Source organism: Hemiscyllium ocellatum, chromosome 7 (assembly GCF_020745735.1).
Source record: "Hemiscyllium ocellatum isolate sHemOce1 chromosome 7, sHemOce1.pat.X.cur, whole genome shotgun sequence".
Taxonomy (NCBI): domain Eukaryota; kingdom Metazoa; phylum Chordata; class Chondrichthyes; order Orectolobiformes; family Hemiscylliidae; genus Hemiscyllium; species Hemiscyllium ocellatum.
The window spans coordinates 13,627,224-13,647,835 of NC_083407.1; the positions used below are offsets into that span (position 1 = coordinate 13,627,224).

General features: G+C 41.0%; 1 protein-coding gene across 2 annotated transcripts in view; it reads left to right on the forward strand.

Moving 5' to 3' along the window:
* The window catches only part of hspbap1 (hspb associated protein 1), a 104,142-nt gene that overhangs the window by 73,237 nt on the left and 10,293 nt on the right, over positions 1–20,612 (forward strand). For both annotated transcript variants that reach the window (XM_060827808.1, XM_060827809.1), the window contains exon 6: positions 4,775–4,858. In XM_060827808.1, the coding sequence (XP_060683791.1) occupies positions 4,775–4,858 (84 nt within the window). The remainder of the gene's footprint in view (positions 1–4,774; positions 4,859–20,612) is intronic.

A 20,612-nucleotide genomic window follows, 5' to 3' on the forward strand; every position in this document is an offset into this window, starting at 1 on the left:
TCTCATCCTTTCCACTCTGTCCATGCCATTCACAATCTTATGGACTTCTATCAGGTTGCCCCTCAACCTCCTGCATTCCAGTGAAAACAAACCCACTTTATCTAACCTTCCTTCATAGCTAAAATTCCCCCATATCAGGCAACATCCTGGTAAACCTTTTCTGTACCCTCTCCAAAGCATCCACATCTTTCTCATACTGTGGCAACAGTATCGCAATATTCCAAGTGTGACCTAACTAAAATTCCATAAAGCTGCAGCACAACTAGTCTATTCTTATACTCTGTGTTCCTTCCAATAAAGGTAAGCATGCCAGAGACCTTTTTTTACTCCCTTATCTACCTATGCTGCCACATTCAGTGATCTGTGGACCTGCACATCCAGGTCCCCCTGCATATCAGTACTCCTAAGGGTTCTGCCATTTACTGTATAATTTCCACCTGTACTTGACCTTCAATATACATCACCTCATACTTGTCCAGATTAAACTCCATCTGCCATTTTTCTGCCCATGCCTCCAATTGATCTATATTCTGCTTTATCCTCTTGACAATCCTCCTCACTATCTGCAACTCCTCCAATCTTTGTATTGACCACCAATTTATTATTTAGACCAGCCATGTTTTCCTCAAAGTCATTTATATAGACCACAAATGGAAGTCCCAGCACTGATCCCTACGGAACACCACTAGTCACAACCTTCCATTCCGAAAACCATCCTTACACCGCTACCCTTTTTCTCCTATGACCAAAGCCAGTTCTCCAACCATCTTCCTAGCTCACCCTGACACCATGTGACTTCACCTTTTGTATAAATCTGCCATGAAGGACCTTATCAAAGGCTTCACTGAAGTCCGCCTATCACTAATAAGTCCATTTGCTTCTGAATGATATAGATCTTGTCCCTTAGAATCTTTTCGAGTAATTTCCTGACCACCAGCATGAAGCTCACGGATTTGTAATTTCCAGGATTATCCCTGTTACCCTTCTTCAATGATGGGACAACATTGGCTTTTCTCCAGACCTCTGGGACCCCACCTGTGGCCATTGAGGATGGAAAAGATGTCTGACACTGCTCCAGCAATTTGTTTTCTTCCTTCCCTCAATATTTTGGGATAGATCCCATCAGGACCCTGCGGCATTTCAACCTTAATACTACTTTAAAAATCACACAATGTCAGGTTACAGTCCAACAAGTTTAATTGGAAGCACTGCTCCTTCATCAGGTTATGATCATTTGATGAAGGAGCAACGCTCCAAAAGCTAGTGCTTCCAATTAAATTTATTGGACTATAACTTAGTGTTGTGTGATTTTTAACTTTGTACATGCCAGTCCAACACTGGCACCTCCAAATCATTAATACTTTTTAAGAGACATAACACCTCTTCCTTTTTAACAGCAATTTGGCTTAGAATTGGACACTCCCTTCTCTGATGTCATCCCCCACCAATTTCTTTTCTTTGGTGAGTATTGACACAAAAGTATTCACTTAGGACCTCACCAACCTCTTCTGGCTCCACCAAAAAGATTGCCTCATTTGTCCTTGTGTGTGCCAACCATTTCCCTGGCTACCCTCTTGCTTAATCCTGTTTGCTAATGTTTTCGTCACTCTTTTTAGCAGTTCTAATTCCTTTTTTAAGTTCTATCCTATTTATATACTTCAAGGACTTCATCAGTTCCCATCCTCCTAGACCTTATGTATGCTTCGTTTTTCTTTTTGATTGAGGTCATAACATCCCTGGTCATCCAAGGTTCATGTAACTTGCCATCCCTATCCTTTCTTCTCACAAGAATGTGCTGCTCCTGAATTCTTATCAACTGCCATTTGAAATACTCCCACATGTTTTTATGAGTGCAATCAGCAGAGGTTTTTGTCCTGATTTCCATTGACTTGGGCTTTTCTAGCGTTCCTTGATGGCACACCCAGTCAAATGTGGATTTGAAGCCAAGGTCATTCATTCTCACTTCACCTTCAGAAGTCAGCTCTTTGGCTCATGTTTCAACCAAGATTGAAAGGAAGTCAGCAGCTGAGTGGCCCTGGTGCAACCTAAACTGAGTTACTGAGCAAGTTATTGTGAAGCAAGTGTTGTTTGATAGTAACAGTGGATGATAATATGTGCCATTGCTTTTACAGATAACTGAGAGTACACTGATGAGCAGTAATTAGCTGGCTTGGATCTGTCCTACTTTTTGCATGTAAGACATACCTGGACAGTTTTCACGTTGTTAGTGTTGTAACTGCACTAAAGCAGTCCAGGGGTGTGGCACATTCTGGAGCAGAAGTCTTCAGTACTATTGCTGGAATGTTGTTAGGGCCCATGGCCTTTGCAATAACCAGTGCCTCCAGCAGGTTTTTGATATAATGTGGAGTCAATTGAATTGGCTAAAAGCTGGTACCTGTGACGTTGGGGACATCTGGGCTTTTCTAACGTTCCTGAGATGAGTCATCCACTTGGCACTTTGGCTCAGGATTGTTGAAAGTATGTTTTGCAGTGAACTGCTGGGTTCTTCCTTTATTGGCGATCGGGGATATTTTGGAGCTGCCTCCTCCAGTAAGTTGTTTAATTGTCCACCATCATTCATGAATAGATGGGGCTATATTGCGGAGCTTAGATATGGTCATCAGATTATGGAATCACTTAGCACCATCCATCACTTGTTGCTGATGCTGTTTAGCATCAACATAATCCTGTTTTGTACCTTTACCACATTGACTCCTTATTTTTAGGTATATCTCAGCTGCTGATGATGTGCCCTCCTGCACTTTTCATTGAACCAGTGTTGCTCTCCTGCTTGGTAGTGATAGAGTAGAGATGGTAGGCCTTGAAGTTACAGATTCAGTTGCAGTGCAGTTTTGCTACTGATGGTCCTCAAAGCATGTATACCCAGTTTTAAGTTGCTAGTGTTATGGACTAGGCCAGACCACTCAAAAAATTCTTAAGCAGGCAACTCCAGACCATAACTTTGCAATTTGTTTCGGCAAGCGTACAGTGAAAATTACCCGGAGTAAGACAGCGAGGTTGATTACTAGATTTTAAAACAGACAAAACTTTATTCACAAAATTACACAATGAAACACAAAGAACAGAATAAAGAACCCATATAGAACTCAACCTATCCAGCTGGATGTAATTATGCTGTTCTAATATATTCAACAATCCCAATAAGCAAACTCCCTTTAAAAACCAGTATAAATGGAACACATGCTTACAGGTTGAAGTTGAAGGGCAGAATGAGAGAGAATTTCCACGCAGCTCCCTGTTGAACTTCCAACCAGCTCAAGACTGAACTAAAACTGCTCAGCTCAGCTAGAGAGCTGATCACTCCCCTTCTTTATACAGGTCACTTCTAGAGCATGATCACTTTGGTCTGAAGTCTCATCTGTTTACAGAGAAACAAAAGGCCTCTCAAAATTCTTTTCATCTCAGACTGATCAAGAGTCTGGCCTGGTTTATTACCTCTCCCTCTGAAAAAAATCAAGGACAGAGTCTCCTTGAGCCAAGAAACAGCTTTTAGAAAAAAAGGGACTAGCTTTATGACACTAGATCTTTCAAAGCCTCTTCCATTTAGTGCAGTGGTAGTGCCACAGAACACGATGGCTTATCCTCAATGTGAAGACAAGGTTTAGTTTCCAGAATGACTGTTTGGTGGTCCTTCTCGCTAATACTGCCACAGACAGATGCATTTATGTGATTAATTCTTTTTTTTTAAACTGACCTGTTCCACACAGGTCATTTTCCCAATATGTTGTGAACATATTGTATGCTAGAAAAATGGACATGGAAGAACAATGGGTTGGGGTTGATTCCTGAGTTGTTCTAGAGGTTATAAGGACTCTGGGAATGGCTGAGGGCAAGGAGGTACTATTGGACGGGGAGATTGAAGAATGAGGTGTAGGGGACCTACATGCCTTGAATAACACTGGGATATAGGTCTAAGGGAGCCAAGGTGGGCCTTCAAATGAGTTTATCGCAGCACTTGGCTACTCCTGTGTCTGCCTATGTTCTGCTTTTGGTTGGCCCAAACCTGTCTCACATCGAATCCCCCAGAGTGAAGGTTATGATGTTCAGATGCCTTTCTGCTGAGACAGCCAAGCAAGTTGAGATATTTCTTGACTCAAACTATCTGTCTTGGTCAATCAAATCCAGCCCTTTTGTTCGTCGTGCACATTAGCCCGGACAGAAAATCAAACTCACTAGCTGTTTATAAAAGAGCCTGTGACGTTACTTCATTCGTCTGAGAGGGCAGAGGGAACCTTGGCTTCACATCTCGTCCAAAAGATGGCACCACTAACAACATTGCAATCATTCAGCGCTGTATTGACAAGTCAGCCCTAATTAATCTTTGGATTGGAGCTCAAATCCATAACCTTCTGACGCAAAGTTGGCAGTGTGGTACCAAGTCATAGCTGGTGCTCAGGTTGCATTGTTAGTAAACCAAATATTAAAACTCAGGCCATGAATCGAACTTTGGCTCTGTGCCCATCTTTCTTTCTCCTTGATTTTGGAGTCAGCAGAAGGTGACAGTTTTCTTGCTGTGATCAGCACTGCATTTTCTTGTGTGCATTTTGCAAAGATTGCCGTGCATGCGGTTGATCCCTGTATGGATCTATAAATTAAAAATAAGCAAACTTTAAACCATGTTTTGTCTTGGTATTCATTTAGAATTGAATTAACCTACAAGGTTTTGTAAGCGATGAAATAATCGTGAGGTAATGCAGATGATGTATCATGTCATGGAGATATATTAATGTATATCATTGTTTTCTCCCTCAAGGTTCTATTTGTTCCCAGACATTGGTGGCACTATGTAGAATCGTTGGATCCTGTAACTGTCAGCATTAACTCCTGGATTGAACTGGTAATATATATATATAAATAAAACTTTACATCTTCCTTCATCCTGTGGGGAGAATAAGAAAGACTCATATTTATGTAATTTCCATCATGAGTGCCAGAGGTCATTAAAGGAAAGGAAATTATGTATCTTTGAATGTAATCATTTGTAAGAAACGCAGCAACCAGCTTATGCACAGCAAGCTTCCCCGAACAGCATGTGTTAATAACAAGGTAACCTGTTGTTTGTAATGAAAGGTGCTACATAAATGCAAACCTTTGCTTATCTTAGGGGGGTGAAGGGAGAAACAGTTTGCTGAGAATATGAAGTAAAAGCTGTTGATAAATTTCCATTTCTGCACTTGGTGCTGACTGTTCAACAAAAAAACTGTGAACTTTTAATTCATTCTACTAGAATTAGAATAAATGATTTAATTTGAGAAATGTTCCAAAATGTCAGCATGTTTGCATTCAGTAGATTAATTAGCCCTATTATATCGATGTATTATCAAGAAAAAGATAACCTTTAAGTCCATTATCATGCAGATGTAAGCTGCATGTGTCCTTCGAGTCACATCATGGTGCATGGTGATGAAGGGCTTTTGCCCGAAACTTTGATTTCACTGCTCGTTGGATGCTGCCTGAACTACTGTGCTCTTCCAGCACCACTGATCCAGAATCTGGTTTCCAGCATCTGCAGTCATTGTTTTTACCTCAAAACAGAACAAAGTGTCTAACTTCATGAGAGACTGGGCTTGAATAAGAAAAAAATCTACAGATGAAAGAAAAATACAAGTAAAGTATCATGCATAGCTAGGGAGAATGAAAGGTGCTTTCAGAGCAGCTCTCAACTTAATGCAGAATATAGCAGTTGAGAATTCTGGTACCTTTAGTCAGTTCCTTTTATGAAACAATGCAGTACATTAAATGAACTGGTTTGAGTTAGGTCCTGCACGGGTCTGTATGAGAACTGTTACTCCTCACTACCGATTGACTTGATGACTTTGTCAGCAGTTTTAAAATGTCGACACAAATGCCTGTTAATAGTGAAATCTGGAATGAGGAAACAAGACACATTCAGAAGGGAAGAATGGGCCAGTATCTGTCAGATGACATAAAAAGTCGACACGTGTCGTGTAATGGAGGCTGATTGCCAGAAATGTATATAGCAGGTCACTGTTCAGATGTCAGAACTGAGACTTGGGTGTTATTGTGCATTAGTCTCGAAGATGCTGCAGTGCAGTCAAAGTGTACTCCGATGTTAAGAGGTGCAATACCATACAAAGATGAGCACTGCAATGCCCCTGTGCAAATCTTTCTTATACCTCATCAAGAGTGCAGTTTTATCCCTTCTATGCAAGGGCTCATCCCACCTTGTGCCCTCAATAAAATTAAGCTCATTCAAAACTCTGCTGCTGGTATTCTAACTCACATCCACACCATTGTGATAGTACAGTGCATACAAAAACAAGCAAGAGTAGGTCACTTAGTGCTTTGAGCCAGCTCCACCTTTTCAATAAGATCACAGCTAAACTGATTTTAATCTCAACTCTACATTCCTGCATTTCCTTGATAATTTTTCATCATCTTGGTAATCAAGAATCTATTTACCACTTCCTTAAGTATTTCAGGATTCTGCAATCACTGCCTTTTTGAGGAAGGGAATTCAAAACATTGCAACCCTCAGACTTTTTCATTATCTCTGCCTTGAATGTCTGCTTGTTATTTTTAAACTATAATCCATAGTTCTAGATTCTCCCACAAGAGGAAACATGCTTTCAACATTCACTCGGTCAAGTCCCCTCAGGGTCTTCTATCGAACTAATTCACCTTTTGACTCTTTTAGACCCCATAAGATATAGGCCTAGTCTGTATAGCCTTTCCTTGTGAAAAAATCCACTCTTGCCCAGTGTTAGTTCAGCTAACCTTCTCTGCACTGCTTCCAATGCGTTGACATCCTTTCCTAAGTATAATCATCAATCCTTTTTGCGGTACTCCAGATGTAATGTTTCTCATGCTTTGTATAACTGAAATGTAACCTCCCTCCTTTTTACATTCAATTCCCATTGCAATAAAACATGGCATTCTATTAGATTTCTTACTTGATACGCCTGCATACTAATCTTCTGCAATTCTTGCTCTAGGACATAAATTCTCACTGTTGAGATACAATGCTTCTTTTCTATTCTTCCTGCCAAGACGGACAATTTCACACTTTTCCATATTATACTGCATTTGCCAGATCTTTGTCCACTCAATTAACCAATCTATGTAGGCTCTATATGTTCTCTTCCCAATTCATTTTCCTACGTACCTTTGTGTCATCAGCAAATGTAGCTGCCATACCTTCAATCCCTTTGTTGCAAATCGTTTATGTAAAGAGTTGAGGTCCCAGAGCCAATTCCTAAGGCACACTATTCATGACACCCTGCCAGCCTGCAAAAGACCCATTTATTCCCCTTCTCTGCTTCCTGTTACCCAGCCAATCTCGATTCATACCAATATGGTACTGCCACCTCTGTGCTTTAATTTTCTGTGATACCCTTTGATGTGGCACCTTATCAAACTCCTGGAACTTAAATGCACCACATCCACTGGTCCACCTATATCAGCAACACAAGTTACTTCAAAGAATTCCAGTAAATGAGTTAACCATGATACCCATTTGACAAAACCATTTTGGTTCTGCCTGATTACCTTAATCATAATCAAGTCAAAACACCTTTAATGATAGCGTCTAATTATCTCCCCTACAGTAGATATATGAGAGAGTTTACACCATGTTTACACAAGAAGAAACCATTTTACACAATAGGCCTGTAGTTCCCTGCTTTCTTTCTCCTTTTTTTGAATACCTTCCCCCAAGTCAAATGAGTTTTGGAAAATTAAAACAAATGCATCAATTATCTCACTAACTACTTTTAAGACTCTAGGATGAAATCAACCAGGACCTGGGGTCTTAAAAACTCAAGAGTTCCAACAGTTTACTCCGTATTACTTCCCTGGTAAATGTAATTTACTTCAGTTCCTTCACTGACTTGTGTGGTTCCAGGCCCAGCGATTCCTTAATTTTAAATTCTCATTCTTGTTTTCTAGTGTCTCAACAGCCTCATCCCTGGAATTTCCTTCTGCCCTAGAATCTCTGGGATACATTAACTCCTATTCTGACCCTTTCAACATTGCCAATTTATATCCTTTTTCATTTGCAGCCGTGTCTTCCACTGATGAGGCTTTCCTAAATATTTGCTTTCTCTCTCCTCCTCCAAGATATTCCTTAAAATGTAACTGTCCTCACAGCTGTCTGATAAACTGGTTTCCAGGTGGATGTGCTACTTGAAATAGGTAAGTAAGGAAGAATCAGGGCACTTCAGTAGAAGATATTAAGCACAGGAGGTCCATCACCAACAGTTGCTTGGTAGTGTCACAGTTGAACAAACTGGCCAAGTTCTAAACTTGTTTAGAAGTAAATGAAATGGCCGTGGTAAGTGATGGCCTAGTGGTATATTGCTGGACTGTTAATCCAGATCATGTTCTGGTGACCTCTGTTCGAACCCTGCCACGGCAGATGGTAGAATTTGAATTCAATAAAAGAAGCTGGAATTAAGAGTCTAATGATAACTCAATCCATTGTTGATTGTCGGAAAAACAAACCCATCTGGTTCCCTCGGGAATGAAACTGCCATCCTTACCTGGTCTGGCCTACATGTGATTCTGGACCCATAGCAAAGTAGCTGACTATTAACTGTTGTCTGGGTAATTAGGGTTGGGCAATAAATGCTGGCCTGGCCTAGCTAGCTACACCCTCATCCTATGAGTGAATTAAAAAAAACTTGATCTTGACATTATATGTCTACCTTTCACAAATACATCTTCCATCCTTTTATGCGTCACTACTACTGTGCTGAAATAAGTTGATTCAAACATGAGACGCTGTCAGTTATCATTTGCAGCAGAGTTATATTTAACTAGTATAAACAATAGTTCAGTGTATCCCCCACTCTATCATTACCATCACGCCAGGTTCCATGGAGAGACAAGGAAGCATGTCAAGAGCAGCACCATGTATTCCTAAAAATGAGGTACTAGCTTAGTGAAGCTACAGTACAGGATAACTTGTTTACTAAACAGCAGAAATAGCATGTGATAGGAAAAGCCAAGCTAAAATTCAACGAACAGATAAAATGGGAGCTCCGTGGTACTGTCATATCCAATCATAAATGGTGACAGGCAATAAAATAACTCACTCGAAGAGAGTACTCCATTCACATGCCCATCGTGTAAAAGTTGTTCTACTTAACGGTAATACCTCTATGAAATACTACCTCTGGCATCCACTTGACAATATGAAAGATGTGTCACCCATCACCAAGCAATGGTCATCGTCAACAAGAGAAAATCTAACCCATTTCCCCTTCACGTTCAACAGCATTGCCACTTATTAATTTCTATGATAAAGTTTATATCCTGTGGCTAGCATTGACCAGAAACCTGATTGGACCAGTCATGTAAATATGGTCACAAGAACAGGTAAGAGTTAGGGAATTCTACTGAGAGTTAGTCACCACCTGAATCCCCAAAACCTTTTCTCCATGTTCAAATCAGGATAGAATACTCCATTCACCAAGATGAACTTAGCTCCAAAAACAGTTGAGAAGCTCAATAATGAGGACAATTTGATCAGCACTGCATCCAGGAAGTTAAACAATCGCTCCCTCACACCCTGCTCACAGTCTTGGATCACACTCATTCCTGGCCATACTAAAAGTAGATTAAGTTGTGAGTTGAATTACTTTGGTCTGCAGAGCTCCCTTTTTAATACTTAGGAGGGAGTGGTCAGAAAAAAATTTCCTCAATCCAGTTTGTTTTATTATTAACTGCTCACAAGGGATCGTATGATAACGGGAGCAACAGGAGAGGTGGTGGTTCATCACACTTACTAGCAACATTGCTATTTAGTTGTATTTAGTTTTTATGAAATGTATAAAAATTATACATACAACCCTAAGCTGCGAATGGGAAGCTAATTGTTTCCAAACTGTCCATTTTTTGGATTTCATTACGAGCAACACGTATCCCTTAACTAGAATCAGTAAAATCAGATGATCTCATTGTTCCATTGTTGTTCATGTGATCTCACTGTGTGCATTTCCTGGATTCCAAAATATTTATTGTATTTAATTATAGGAATGTGGAAAGTGTTAACTGGTGATTCACTTTGTCCCTATAAAAAGGAAAAGATGAGAACTGCTTTTCTGGGTGAGGAGGTGTATGTTTATAATATCTCACACTGTCAATAAATGCTTATGAGAGTGTGTGAAGATCGGCTTCAGTTCTATTATTCACCAGCTAATCTTTCCATAATGTAATAGTGACTACATTTCAGTAAGTACTTTACTGAATGTAAAGCTCTGCAGACCTTTTCTTTTACATTCATACACCTTGTATTTTGCCTTGTATTATAGAACTTCTTCATTTATTCTTCCTTTAATGCTTCATTTACTGTCCTTCACTCCTATGCAGAAGTCAGGAACAACACTTTGCCTTTGTGCTCACAAATCAATTAAATGACAGTGGCAGGATGAATGGAGCAGAGGCACAAAGTGGGTGAATCGTTTACTTATATACAAATTGAATTTCCAAGTAAACAACTTGATCATAAAGAAGCCAAGCAGCATTGCAGATTATGTGGTTTGAGAATTTAGGCAACTTAAGCACATACGTGATATGTATACAAATGTATTACATTGCGTGCCAGTCTATTTATGTATAAGTAAACGTATTTACAAATAAATGAATATTCATGTGCACACTTCAATTTTTCTTGTTGCAGCATTATCTCCTGCAGTGCTGTACATTTAAAGGTCTTGACTTTCATTAGACCTGTGAGCCTCTGGATGGTGCAAATATTAATGTTCGTTGTGCAGAGTAATGTAAATTTATGAATGTGACCTTCTAAATTTCAGACTGATTCAGCATACGTTTAGTTTATTCATATCACATTGTGTAGTCAATTATCATGATGTACTCGCTGTACTTAGAGTCATAGAGACGTACAGCACGGAAACAGACCCTTCGGTCCACCTTGTCCATGTCTACCAGATATCCGAACCTAATCTAGTTCCACCTGCCAGCATCTGGCCCATATCCCTCCAAACCCTTCCTATTCATGTACCGATCCAGATGCCTTTTAAATGTTGCAGTTGTACCAGCCTCCAACACTTCCTTTGGCAGCTCATTCCATACATGTACTACAACTCTGCATGAAAAAGTTGCCCCTAAGGTCCCTTTTATATCTTTCCCCTCTGACCCTAAACCTATGCCCTCTAGTTCTGGACCACCTTCCCCCCCCCAACCCTAAAAGAAATGACCTTATCTATTTATCTTATCCATGCCCATCATGATTTTATAAGCCTCTGTAAAGTCACCCCTCAGCCTCCGACCCTGCAGAAAAAACAGTTCCAGTCTATTCAGACTTGCCTTATGGCTCAAATCCTCCAACCCTGGCAATGTCCTTGTAAATCTTTTCTGAACCCTTTCAAGTTTTACAACATCCTTCTGATAGGAAGGAGACCAGAATTGCATGCAATATTCCAAAAGTAGCCTAACCAATGCCCTGTATAGCCACAATATGACCTCCCAACTCCAATAGTCAAACCATACCAAACATCATCACTGTCCTATCTACCTGCAAGGTATCTATTTACTATAAACCTGCACTCCAAGGTCTTTTTGTTCAGCAACAATCTCCAGGAAGTTACAATTAAGTGTATAAGTCCTGCTCTGATTTGCTTTCCAAAATGCAGCAAATTGCATTTATCTAAATTAAACTCCATCTGCCACTCCTCCACCCGATGGCCCATCTGATCAAGATCCCGTTGCTCTCTAAGGGAACCTTCTTCTCTGTCCATAACACCTCCAATTTTGGTGTATTCTGCAAACTTACTAGCTATATCTCCTATGTTCATATCCAAATCGTTTATATAAATGATGAAAAGCAGTGGGCTAGACACCGATCCATATCGCACATCACTGGTCACAGGCCTCCAGTCTGAAAAACAACCTTAAAAAGAAAAATAATGTTCTCACCAACTGGAATATTTTCAATGCTGAGAGCTAAAGAAGCCAGGAGAGAGTCAGAACTATGTAGAAATAAATCACCTTTATATAATTAACACACTTTTATTTATACAAAGGAAAATTACTATGAATCCAAGGGACAAATACAACTAATGGTGGAAATCTGAAATAAGGACAGAAAATGTTGAAAGTGCGCTTCCGTTACAAAAGATTGAATAGCTGAACATTTCGGAAGCAGTGATAGATTCAGACAGAGTTAGCATGGATTTTTAAAAAGGGAATCTTGTCGACTATTCCAATGGAATTTTCTGAAGATTTAACTAGTATAGTTGATAAAAAGGAACCAGTGGATATGGTATACTTGGACTTTCAGAAGGTTTTTAATAAGGTCCCACCTCAGAGATTAGCATGTACAATTAAAGCACATGATTTTGAAGGTAATGCTATGAAGTTGAAGACATGTACTGTACCTTTGAGAGAGTGCAAGCTGGCAAGCACCTGTCATGTGACTGACTTGCAGACAGTGTGTGCTGGAAAATTCAAAGATGTAACATTTGGCTGTGACCTAGATATCATAGTTGTTTTCGTAACAGTTTGAATTTAACCAATCAGTTTAAAGTATGCCCTAACATACTAAAACCCAATCGAATTTCAATTTACTGTTTCGACAACATCGAACCAATGAGATGATCCGATGTTTGGGGTAAAATAAAAGCAGGCATTTTGGACAGCTGGCCAGAAAGAGTACCAATTGCCACTGAAAGACTGCTATTCACCACACTCTCTGTTAAAGGTACTTTTTTCACACGAAACATCTTTGCAGCAGAAGACTGAAGAGAATCCAAGGCGAACTACAGAGTAGGATAAACAGTGTAGTCAACAACTACTGTCTGGTTTTAAAAGTAAGTTGCTGTAAATTTAAGAGGGGCTTTATTAGGTCAGTATATTATAGAGTGAGAGGTAGATAACAAATCTTCAAGAGAAAGGCTTACAGTTGTAAATACTTGTTATTTAATGATCACTTTTAGAGTTAAAGAATAACTTGATATTTTTTATTAAATAGTGGAATTTGTTTCGTTCTGTCACTCATTCATTAGCAGCTTACGAGGTGAGGTGAGCTTTTCTGTGGGTTTAGCTTAATTAGCAGAAGAATGTGTTCCATACTGAACACAGTGTTCGTAACAATAGTGTACGGACATGGATGGAGAACTGGTTGGCCGATAAAGAAACAAATGGTAGGAATAAAGAGGTCTTTTTTCATGTGGCAGGCAGTGACTAGTAGGGTACTGCAGGGATTAGTGCTTTCCAGGACCTCAGCTATTCACAATATATATCAGTGATTTAGATGAGAAAAGTAAATGTCACCTGTTATGGACCATACCAGATCCCCTCAAGACATTTCTAGAAATGTCTTGATCATCTAGGATGATTCAGGAGAAGAGTGAAAGTAGATTAGATTACATACAGTGTGGAAACAGGCCCTTTGGCCCAACAAGTCCACACCGACCTGCCGAAGCGCAACCCACCCGTACCCCTACATTTACCCCTTACCTAACACTACGGGCAATTTAGCATGGCCAATTCACCTGACTCGCACATCTTTGGACTGTGGGAGGAAACCGGAGCACCCGGAGGAAACCCACGCAGACACGGGGAGAACGTGCAAACTCCACACAGTCAGTCGCCTGAGTCGGGAAATGAACCCAGGTCTCAGGCGCTGAGAGACAGCAGTGCTAACCACTGTGCCACCGTGCCGCCCACAAAGTAATAGGGTGGTTGTTATGGGGGACTTTAACTTTCCAGATATTGACTGGGAAAGCTATAGCTTGAGTACGTTAGATGGATCGGTGTTTGTCCAATGTGTGCAGGAGGGTTTCCTGATACAATATGTAGACAGGCCAACAAGAAGTTAACTAAGAGAAAGTGAAGACTGCAGATGCTGGAGAGTTAGAGTCGAAAAATGTGGTGCTGGAAAAGCTCAGCAGGTCAGACAGCATCCGAAGAGCAGGTGAGTTGATGTTTCGGGCATAAGCCCTTCATTAGGAATATGAGAGAAGGTTGACTAGAATAATACCTGGAAAGGCTAGGCCTGTATCTTCTGAAGTTTATAAGAGCCACTGGTGACTAAATTGAAATACAAACTCCTGAGGGGACTTGATCGGGTGGGTATTGAAAGCATGTTTCCATTTGTAGGAGAATGCAGAACTGGGATCGTTAGTTTAAAAATGAAAGGTTAGCCATTTAAAACTGAGATTAAAAGTAACTTTTTCTGAGCATTGAGTCTTTAGAATTCCCCTCCTGGAAAGGAAGTGGATACAGAATCTTGAAATATTTTTAAGACAGAGGGAGGTAGATTCTTGATTAAAGGGGATGAAGGATTTTTGGGGGTACACAGGAATGCAGAAACAAGAACAGAAATTGCTAGAAAAGCTCAGCAGAACTGGCAGTATTGTGCAGAGAAATCAGAGTTGATGCCTCAGGTCCAGTGACCCTTCGAACCAAGGAAGAACACAGGAGTGCAAAGTTGAGGTTAAAATCAGATCAGTCGTGATCTTATTGAATGGTGGAACAGAATTGAAGAGTCAAGTGGCCTCATCTACTTATTCATACATTCCTTTGTTGGTAATAGGGCAAAAAACCTCACTAGACAAAACAATGTAAAATTCAGATAGTTAACGTTTTGCGTTAATGACTCTGTGAGCCTTGGCTGCCAAATGGGGAGGGAGCAGAAAAATTAAAATGGAGTTACTATAATTTTAGGAAGGACAGAATAGATAAAAGATTAGTGGAGTTGCACTGTACTAGAGATTGTCATTGTGAGAGAGAATTGAAAAAGGAAATGTGTGGGCAGATAGAGATCTGAGCAGCGACAATAAAATTATTTAGGTGGTTTCAATGACCCACTTATTGTCTGGGGTAAGGAGATATCGAGATGTAAAAAGGAAATATGTTAGGATAGACTAATGTCCTCTTTATTAAGCAATGTGTAATGTTTTTCTTCAATGGGAGGGCTATTACTAGACCGAGCAATAAATAATAAAATAGATAAGTGTATAATCATAGATCAGATAGTGAATTAGGCCTAACATGAAAGCTATGAAAAATAAGGGCTTTTTTTCCCTTGGAGTAGAGTTGATGTGTCGATTAGGATAGAGAAAAAAAAATAGAATTTGTAACTGCTGATAAGAAACAGATTGAAATGTAAGTGATTCAGTAGAGAGACCTTATAAAGGTCTGGAAATTTCTACAGTATAGTAGGTGGAGCTTCTTCACTGCTGTTTGAAGCAGTTCTGTGTGGATCAGAGAATGCCTTGCTTTTTAACATCCTGTAACACTGTTCCAAATCGTTAGCGTTGACACTTGTTGACTGAATGATATAATGCATTGAGCTGTGATTGATATATCTCATAGTTGCATCTTATAGAGTAAGAAGGTTCTGAGGCAAATCTCTTGGTCTGCATGGAGATAACTGACCTTCACTAGATAGCAATAAGATCATTACAAAATGTACCTGTGCCTCTGAGGTTTCAGAAGGTAAAATTAGCTGGATAATCCACCTTTTCTGGATTATCGAGTTTGTGGATAGGTTTATTCTCTTGATTGTGATGTCTAACTTCATACTTACTATCCAAGCGCTCTCATTAGGAATGGTGTCTTGTGCAGCTTCTGGAAAGGCAAGAGAACTGTAACTAAGTGCAGAGACATTGGGCAGCCTTTTCATAAGACCATTTTTTCATTAGATTAGATTCCCTACAGTGTGGAAACAGGCCCAACAAGTCCACACCGACCCTCGGAAGAGTAACCCACCCAGACCCATTCCCCTTTGACTAATGCACCTAACACTATGGGCAATTTAGCATGGGCAATTCACTTGCCCTGCACATTTTCGGACTGGTGGAGGAAACCAGAGCACCCAGAGGAAACCCATGCAGACACGGGGAGAATATGCAAATTGCACACAGACAGTCGCCCAAGGTTGGAATTGAACCTGGGACCCTGGTGCTGTGAGGCAGCAGTGCCAACCACTGAGCCACCATGCCACCCATTTTTTTCATAATTCAGATGATGGGATAGAAAATGGGCGGCACGTTGGCACAGTGGTTAGCACTGCTTCCTCACTGCGCCAGAGACCCGGGTTCAATTCCCGCCTCAGGCGACTGACTGTGTGGAGTTTGCACGTTCTCCCCGTGTCTGCGTGGGTTTCCTCCGGGTGCTCCGGTTTCCTCCCACACTCCAAAGATGTGCGGTCAGGTGAATTGGCCATGCTAAATTGCCCGTAGTGTTAGGTAAGGGGTAAATGTAGGGGTATGAGTGGGTTACGCTTTGGCAGGTCAGTGTGGACTTGTTGGGCCGAAGGGCCTGTTTCCACACTGTAATGTAATCTAATCTAAAAATCTCCTATCTTTTTGCCATGAACAAATTTTGGTCATCTCTGGTGGTGCCTTCAATGAAATTGCTATACCAATGCAGTCATTTATTTTACAGCATTATTTTTGTTCAATGTTCAAATGACATCTGTTCCTTGTTTATTGATAAATAGCATCAGATTGTTTTCAATATTATTTAACAATCTCTGCAATTAAATAATAAATACCATCCGATATTCATTACACTGATACAGTTATCATCATTAGTATGGATACTCTGTCTGCCAAATGTGACTGCCAGTTCTGAGGCTCAGAAGCTTCGACTTTCTGTCCCACTAGATTTGGCTACCAGAGTTACCTTTCCATTACCAAAGACACACTAACAGAAACAACCTGAGCTTATAAAGTTGAAAATGTGTTGCTGGAAAAGCGCAGCAGGTCAGGCAGCATCCAAGGAACAGGAAATTCGACGTTTTGGGCATAAGCCCTTCATCAGGATTCCTGATGAAGGGCTTATGCCCGAATCGTCGATTCTCCTGCTCCTTGGATGCTGCCTGACCTGCTGCGCTTTTCCAGCAACACATTTTCAGCTCTGATCTCCAGCATCTGCAGACCTCACTTTCTTCTCTGAGCTTATAAAGTGCCCTGATAATAAAACTCCCAAAGCCTATTACAGGAGTACTTGCCTGGCAAAACATTAACACCAAACCAAAAAGAGAGCAGAAGTAGACCATTCAGTCTGTTGTAGACCGGCCAGAACCCCTCAAAACATTTCAAGACAGTAGCCCAGACCCTAATTCTGCTAGTTGTTTGAAGCAGGTGTGTAGTGGATATCCCAGGAGTGATGCAGCTGGTCAAACCACTTTTTTTTAAAAACAAAACTGAATTTATTTACAGATTACCAAATGAAACACAAACGAAAGAGAACAGAATACCTTAACCTATCCAAAAACTCAACAGATTATCCCAACTTAATGATGTTATTCCAAATACCTGCAACATCCCCAAAAACACCCTCTTGGCAAAAAATGTAAAATCAAACATTTGGTTCTTACAGGAGAGCTGTTAGAGAGATTCAGAGTGAACACCTTCCATAGAGCTGTTTCTTTGATCAGCACCCTCAAAAACTGACTGCTTGGTATGAGCAGCCAGACTGCTCAAACCAAACCAGGGAAAAGCTGAGCTGGGAGAAGTGGTCACTCCCTTTCATTGTTAAATATCTCACAACACCAGGTTATAGTCCAACAGGTTTACTTGGAAGCATTAACTTTTGGAGTGCTGCTTCTCCATCAGGTAGCTGTGGAGCAGGACCGTAAAACACAGAATTTATAGCAAGAGGTTATAGTGTCATGATAGTGAAATAATATGTTGGACAAACCTAGGTTGTTGTTAAGCCTTTTAACTTTTAGAATGGGTTTCAGGTTTCAGTTCATTAATATGTAAATCTCAGAATTTCTTTTAAATCACATTCTCAAGATAACTTAAGGTTTTATGGATAAAGGTGACATCTCAGCTCAGACAAATTGCATTAAAGGTGTGAGGTCAGAGTCTCTCTGTATCCCAAACTTGAGTCAGACCGGTTCTATTTCCAAAGTGGAATTTATAAAATATTAAATGGATTGACTGCAGATTGTGTGCTTTTTGAGCAAAATAGAATATATCTACAAATATAATTCTCCAAATGCAAATTCACCCCATTGTCTTAAATGTGTGTGCGCATGCATGAGAGAGAGAGTATATGTGCGTGCATGAGAGTGTGTGTGTTTGTGTTGCGCATGCTTGGTAAAGTGTGTGTGTGAGATGGAGTATAAGCCTGTGAGAGTGTGGAGGGTGTATGTATGTGTGTATAAGAGGGAGTATGTGTATGAGAGAGTGAGAGAGTATGTGATCAATTGTGTGTGTGTGAGAGAGTGAGTGAGAGAGAGTGATAGAATGTATTGTGTAGTGTAACGTGAACTCAAGGTCCCAGTTGAGGCCATCCTCATGGATACCGAACTTGGCTGTCAGCCTCTGCTTGGCCATTCTGCGTTGTCGAGTATCCAGATGGTCACCTGAAGATCCAAGGCCGAATGTCCCTGACCACTGAAATTGTTTCCCGACTGGGAGAGTGCATTACTGTCTAGCGATTGTTGTGCGGTGTCCATTCATAGCGTCTGCCTAGTCTCGCCAATGTACCATGCCTCTGGGCGACCTTGCCGACAGTGTATGCGGAAGACAACATTGGTCAAGTCACATAAGTCCCTACTGCGTTAATGGTGGGTGGTGCCCCCACATATAATGGTGGTATCCATGCTGACACTCTGACATGTCTTGCAGTGGTTGCCATGACAGAGTTATACGGTGTTGTGGTCGATGTACTGAAGGCTGGGCAGTTTGCTGCGAACAATGGTCTGTTTAAGGTTTGGTGGTTGTTTAAAGGTGAGAAGTGGAGGTGTAGGGAAGGTCTGGACGGGGTGCTCATCCTCATCAACAATGTGTTGCACTGCGAAGAATCTCCGCTCCTGGTATGTACTGGACAACGAAGGGTACCTTATTGGTTGCAAATGGTGTCTGTCTCTTGAGGAGGTCATTATGGTTTCTCACTGTGGCATGTCGAAACTGGCAACTGTGCTGAGCATCGTACCCAGTTCTTATGAGGGCATCCTTGAGCACCTTTGGGTGTTCATCACGTTCCTCCTCATCTGAACAGATCCTATGAATGCATAGAGCTTGTCCGTAGGGATGGCTGTTTTGGTATGTTTAGGGTGGAAGCTAGAGAAGCGTAGCATTGTGAGGTTATCCGTGGGTTTGCAGTAGAGTGAAGTACTGAGGTGCCGGTCCTTGATAGAGGTGCATGTGTCTAAGAATGAGACAGATAATTAAGAGTAGTCCATAATAAGTCTGATGGTGGGATAAAACTTGTTGATATTACTGTGTAGTTGTTTCCCGCTATGGGTCCAGAGGAAGAAAAGGTCATCAATATTTCTTCCACCTGGCAGAAAATACAAGTTTGAAAATATGTACTAACAGAATTAAGAACAGCTTTTCCCCTGCTGTTATCAGACTTTTGAATGGACCTCTATGTATTAGAGTTGATCTTTCTCTGCACCTTCTCTGTAGCTGTAACACTATATACTGCATTCTGTTCTGTTACCCTGATTTACTTAGGTGTGGTATGATTTGTCTGGTTAGCACGCAAAGCAATACTTCTCACTGTATTAGTACATGTGACAATAATAAATCAAATCAAATCCAAACTGGGTAATTGTTTACTCTTGAGATGATAACCCCAAGTCCTAGACTGGCCCACAAAGGGAAACAACCTTTCCATATCTACCCTGTCAAGTCCTCTAAGAATCCTGTATATTTCAAAAAGATGGCCTCTCGTTTTTCCAAACTCCAATCAGTACAAGCCTGCCCCACTTCACCTGAAATCCCCCCATTCCCAGCATCAACCTAGATGTACATGGATTTTAGTAAGGCATTTAGTAAGGTTCCCCATGGTAGGCTTATGCGGAAAGTCAGGAGGCATGGAATAGTGGGAAATTAGGCCAGTTGGATAGAGAACCGGCTAACCGGTCGAAGTCAGAGAGTGGTGGTAGATGGTAAATATTCAGTTACAAGTGGAGTTCCGCAGGGGTCAGTTCTGGGTCCTCTGCTGTTTGTAACTTTTATTAATGACTTGGAAGAGGGAGTCGAAGGATGGGTCAGTAAATTTGCAGACGATAAGAAAATTGGTGGAGTTGTGGATAGTGAGGAGGGCTGTTGTCGGCTGCAAAGGGACTTAGATATGATGCAGAGCTGGGCTGAGGAGTGGCAGATGGAATTCAACCCTGTCAAGTATGAGGTTGTCCGTTTTGACAAATAAGAATGCAGAATACAGGGTTAACGGTAGGGTTCTTAGTAAGGTAGAGGAGCAGAGGGACCTTGGGGTCTATGTTCATAGCTCTTTGAAAGTTGCCACTCAGGTGGATAGAGCTTGTAAGAAGGCCTATGGTGTATTAGCGTTCATTAGCAGAGGGATTGAATTCAAGAGTCGTGAGGTGATGTTGCAGCTGTACAGGATCTTGGTAAGGCCACATTTGTGTGCAGTTCTGGTTGCCTCACTTTAGGAAAGATGTGGAAGCTTTGGAGAGGGTGCAGAGGAGATTTACCAGGATGTTGTCTGGAATGGAGGATAGGTTGAGAGTGCTAGGCCTTTTCTCATTGGAACACAAAGGATGAGGAGTGACTTGATAGAGGTTTATAAGATGATCAGGGGAATAGAGAGAGTAGATAGTCAGAGACTTTTTCCCCGGGTACAACAGAGTGTTGCAAGGGGACATCAATTTAAGGTGAAGGGTGGAAGGTATGGGG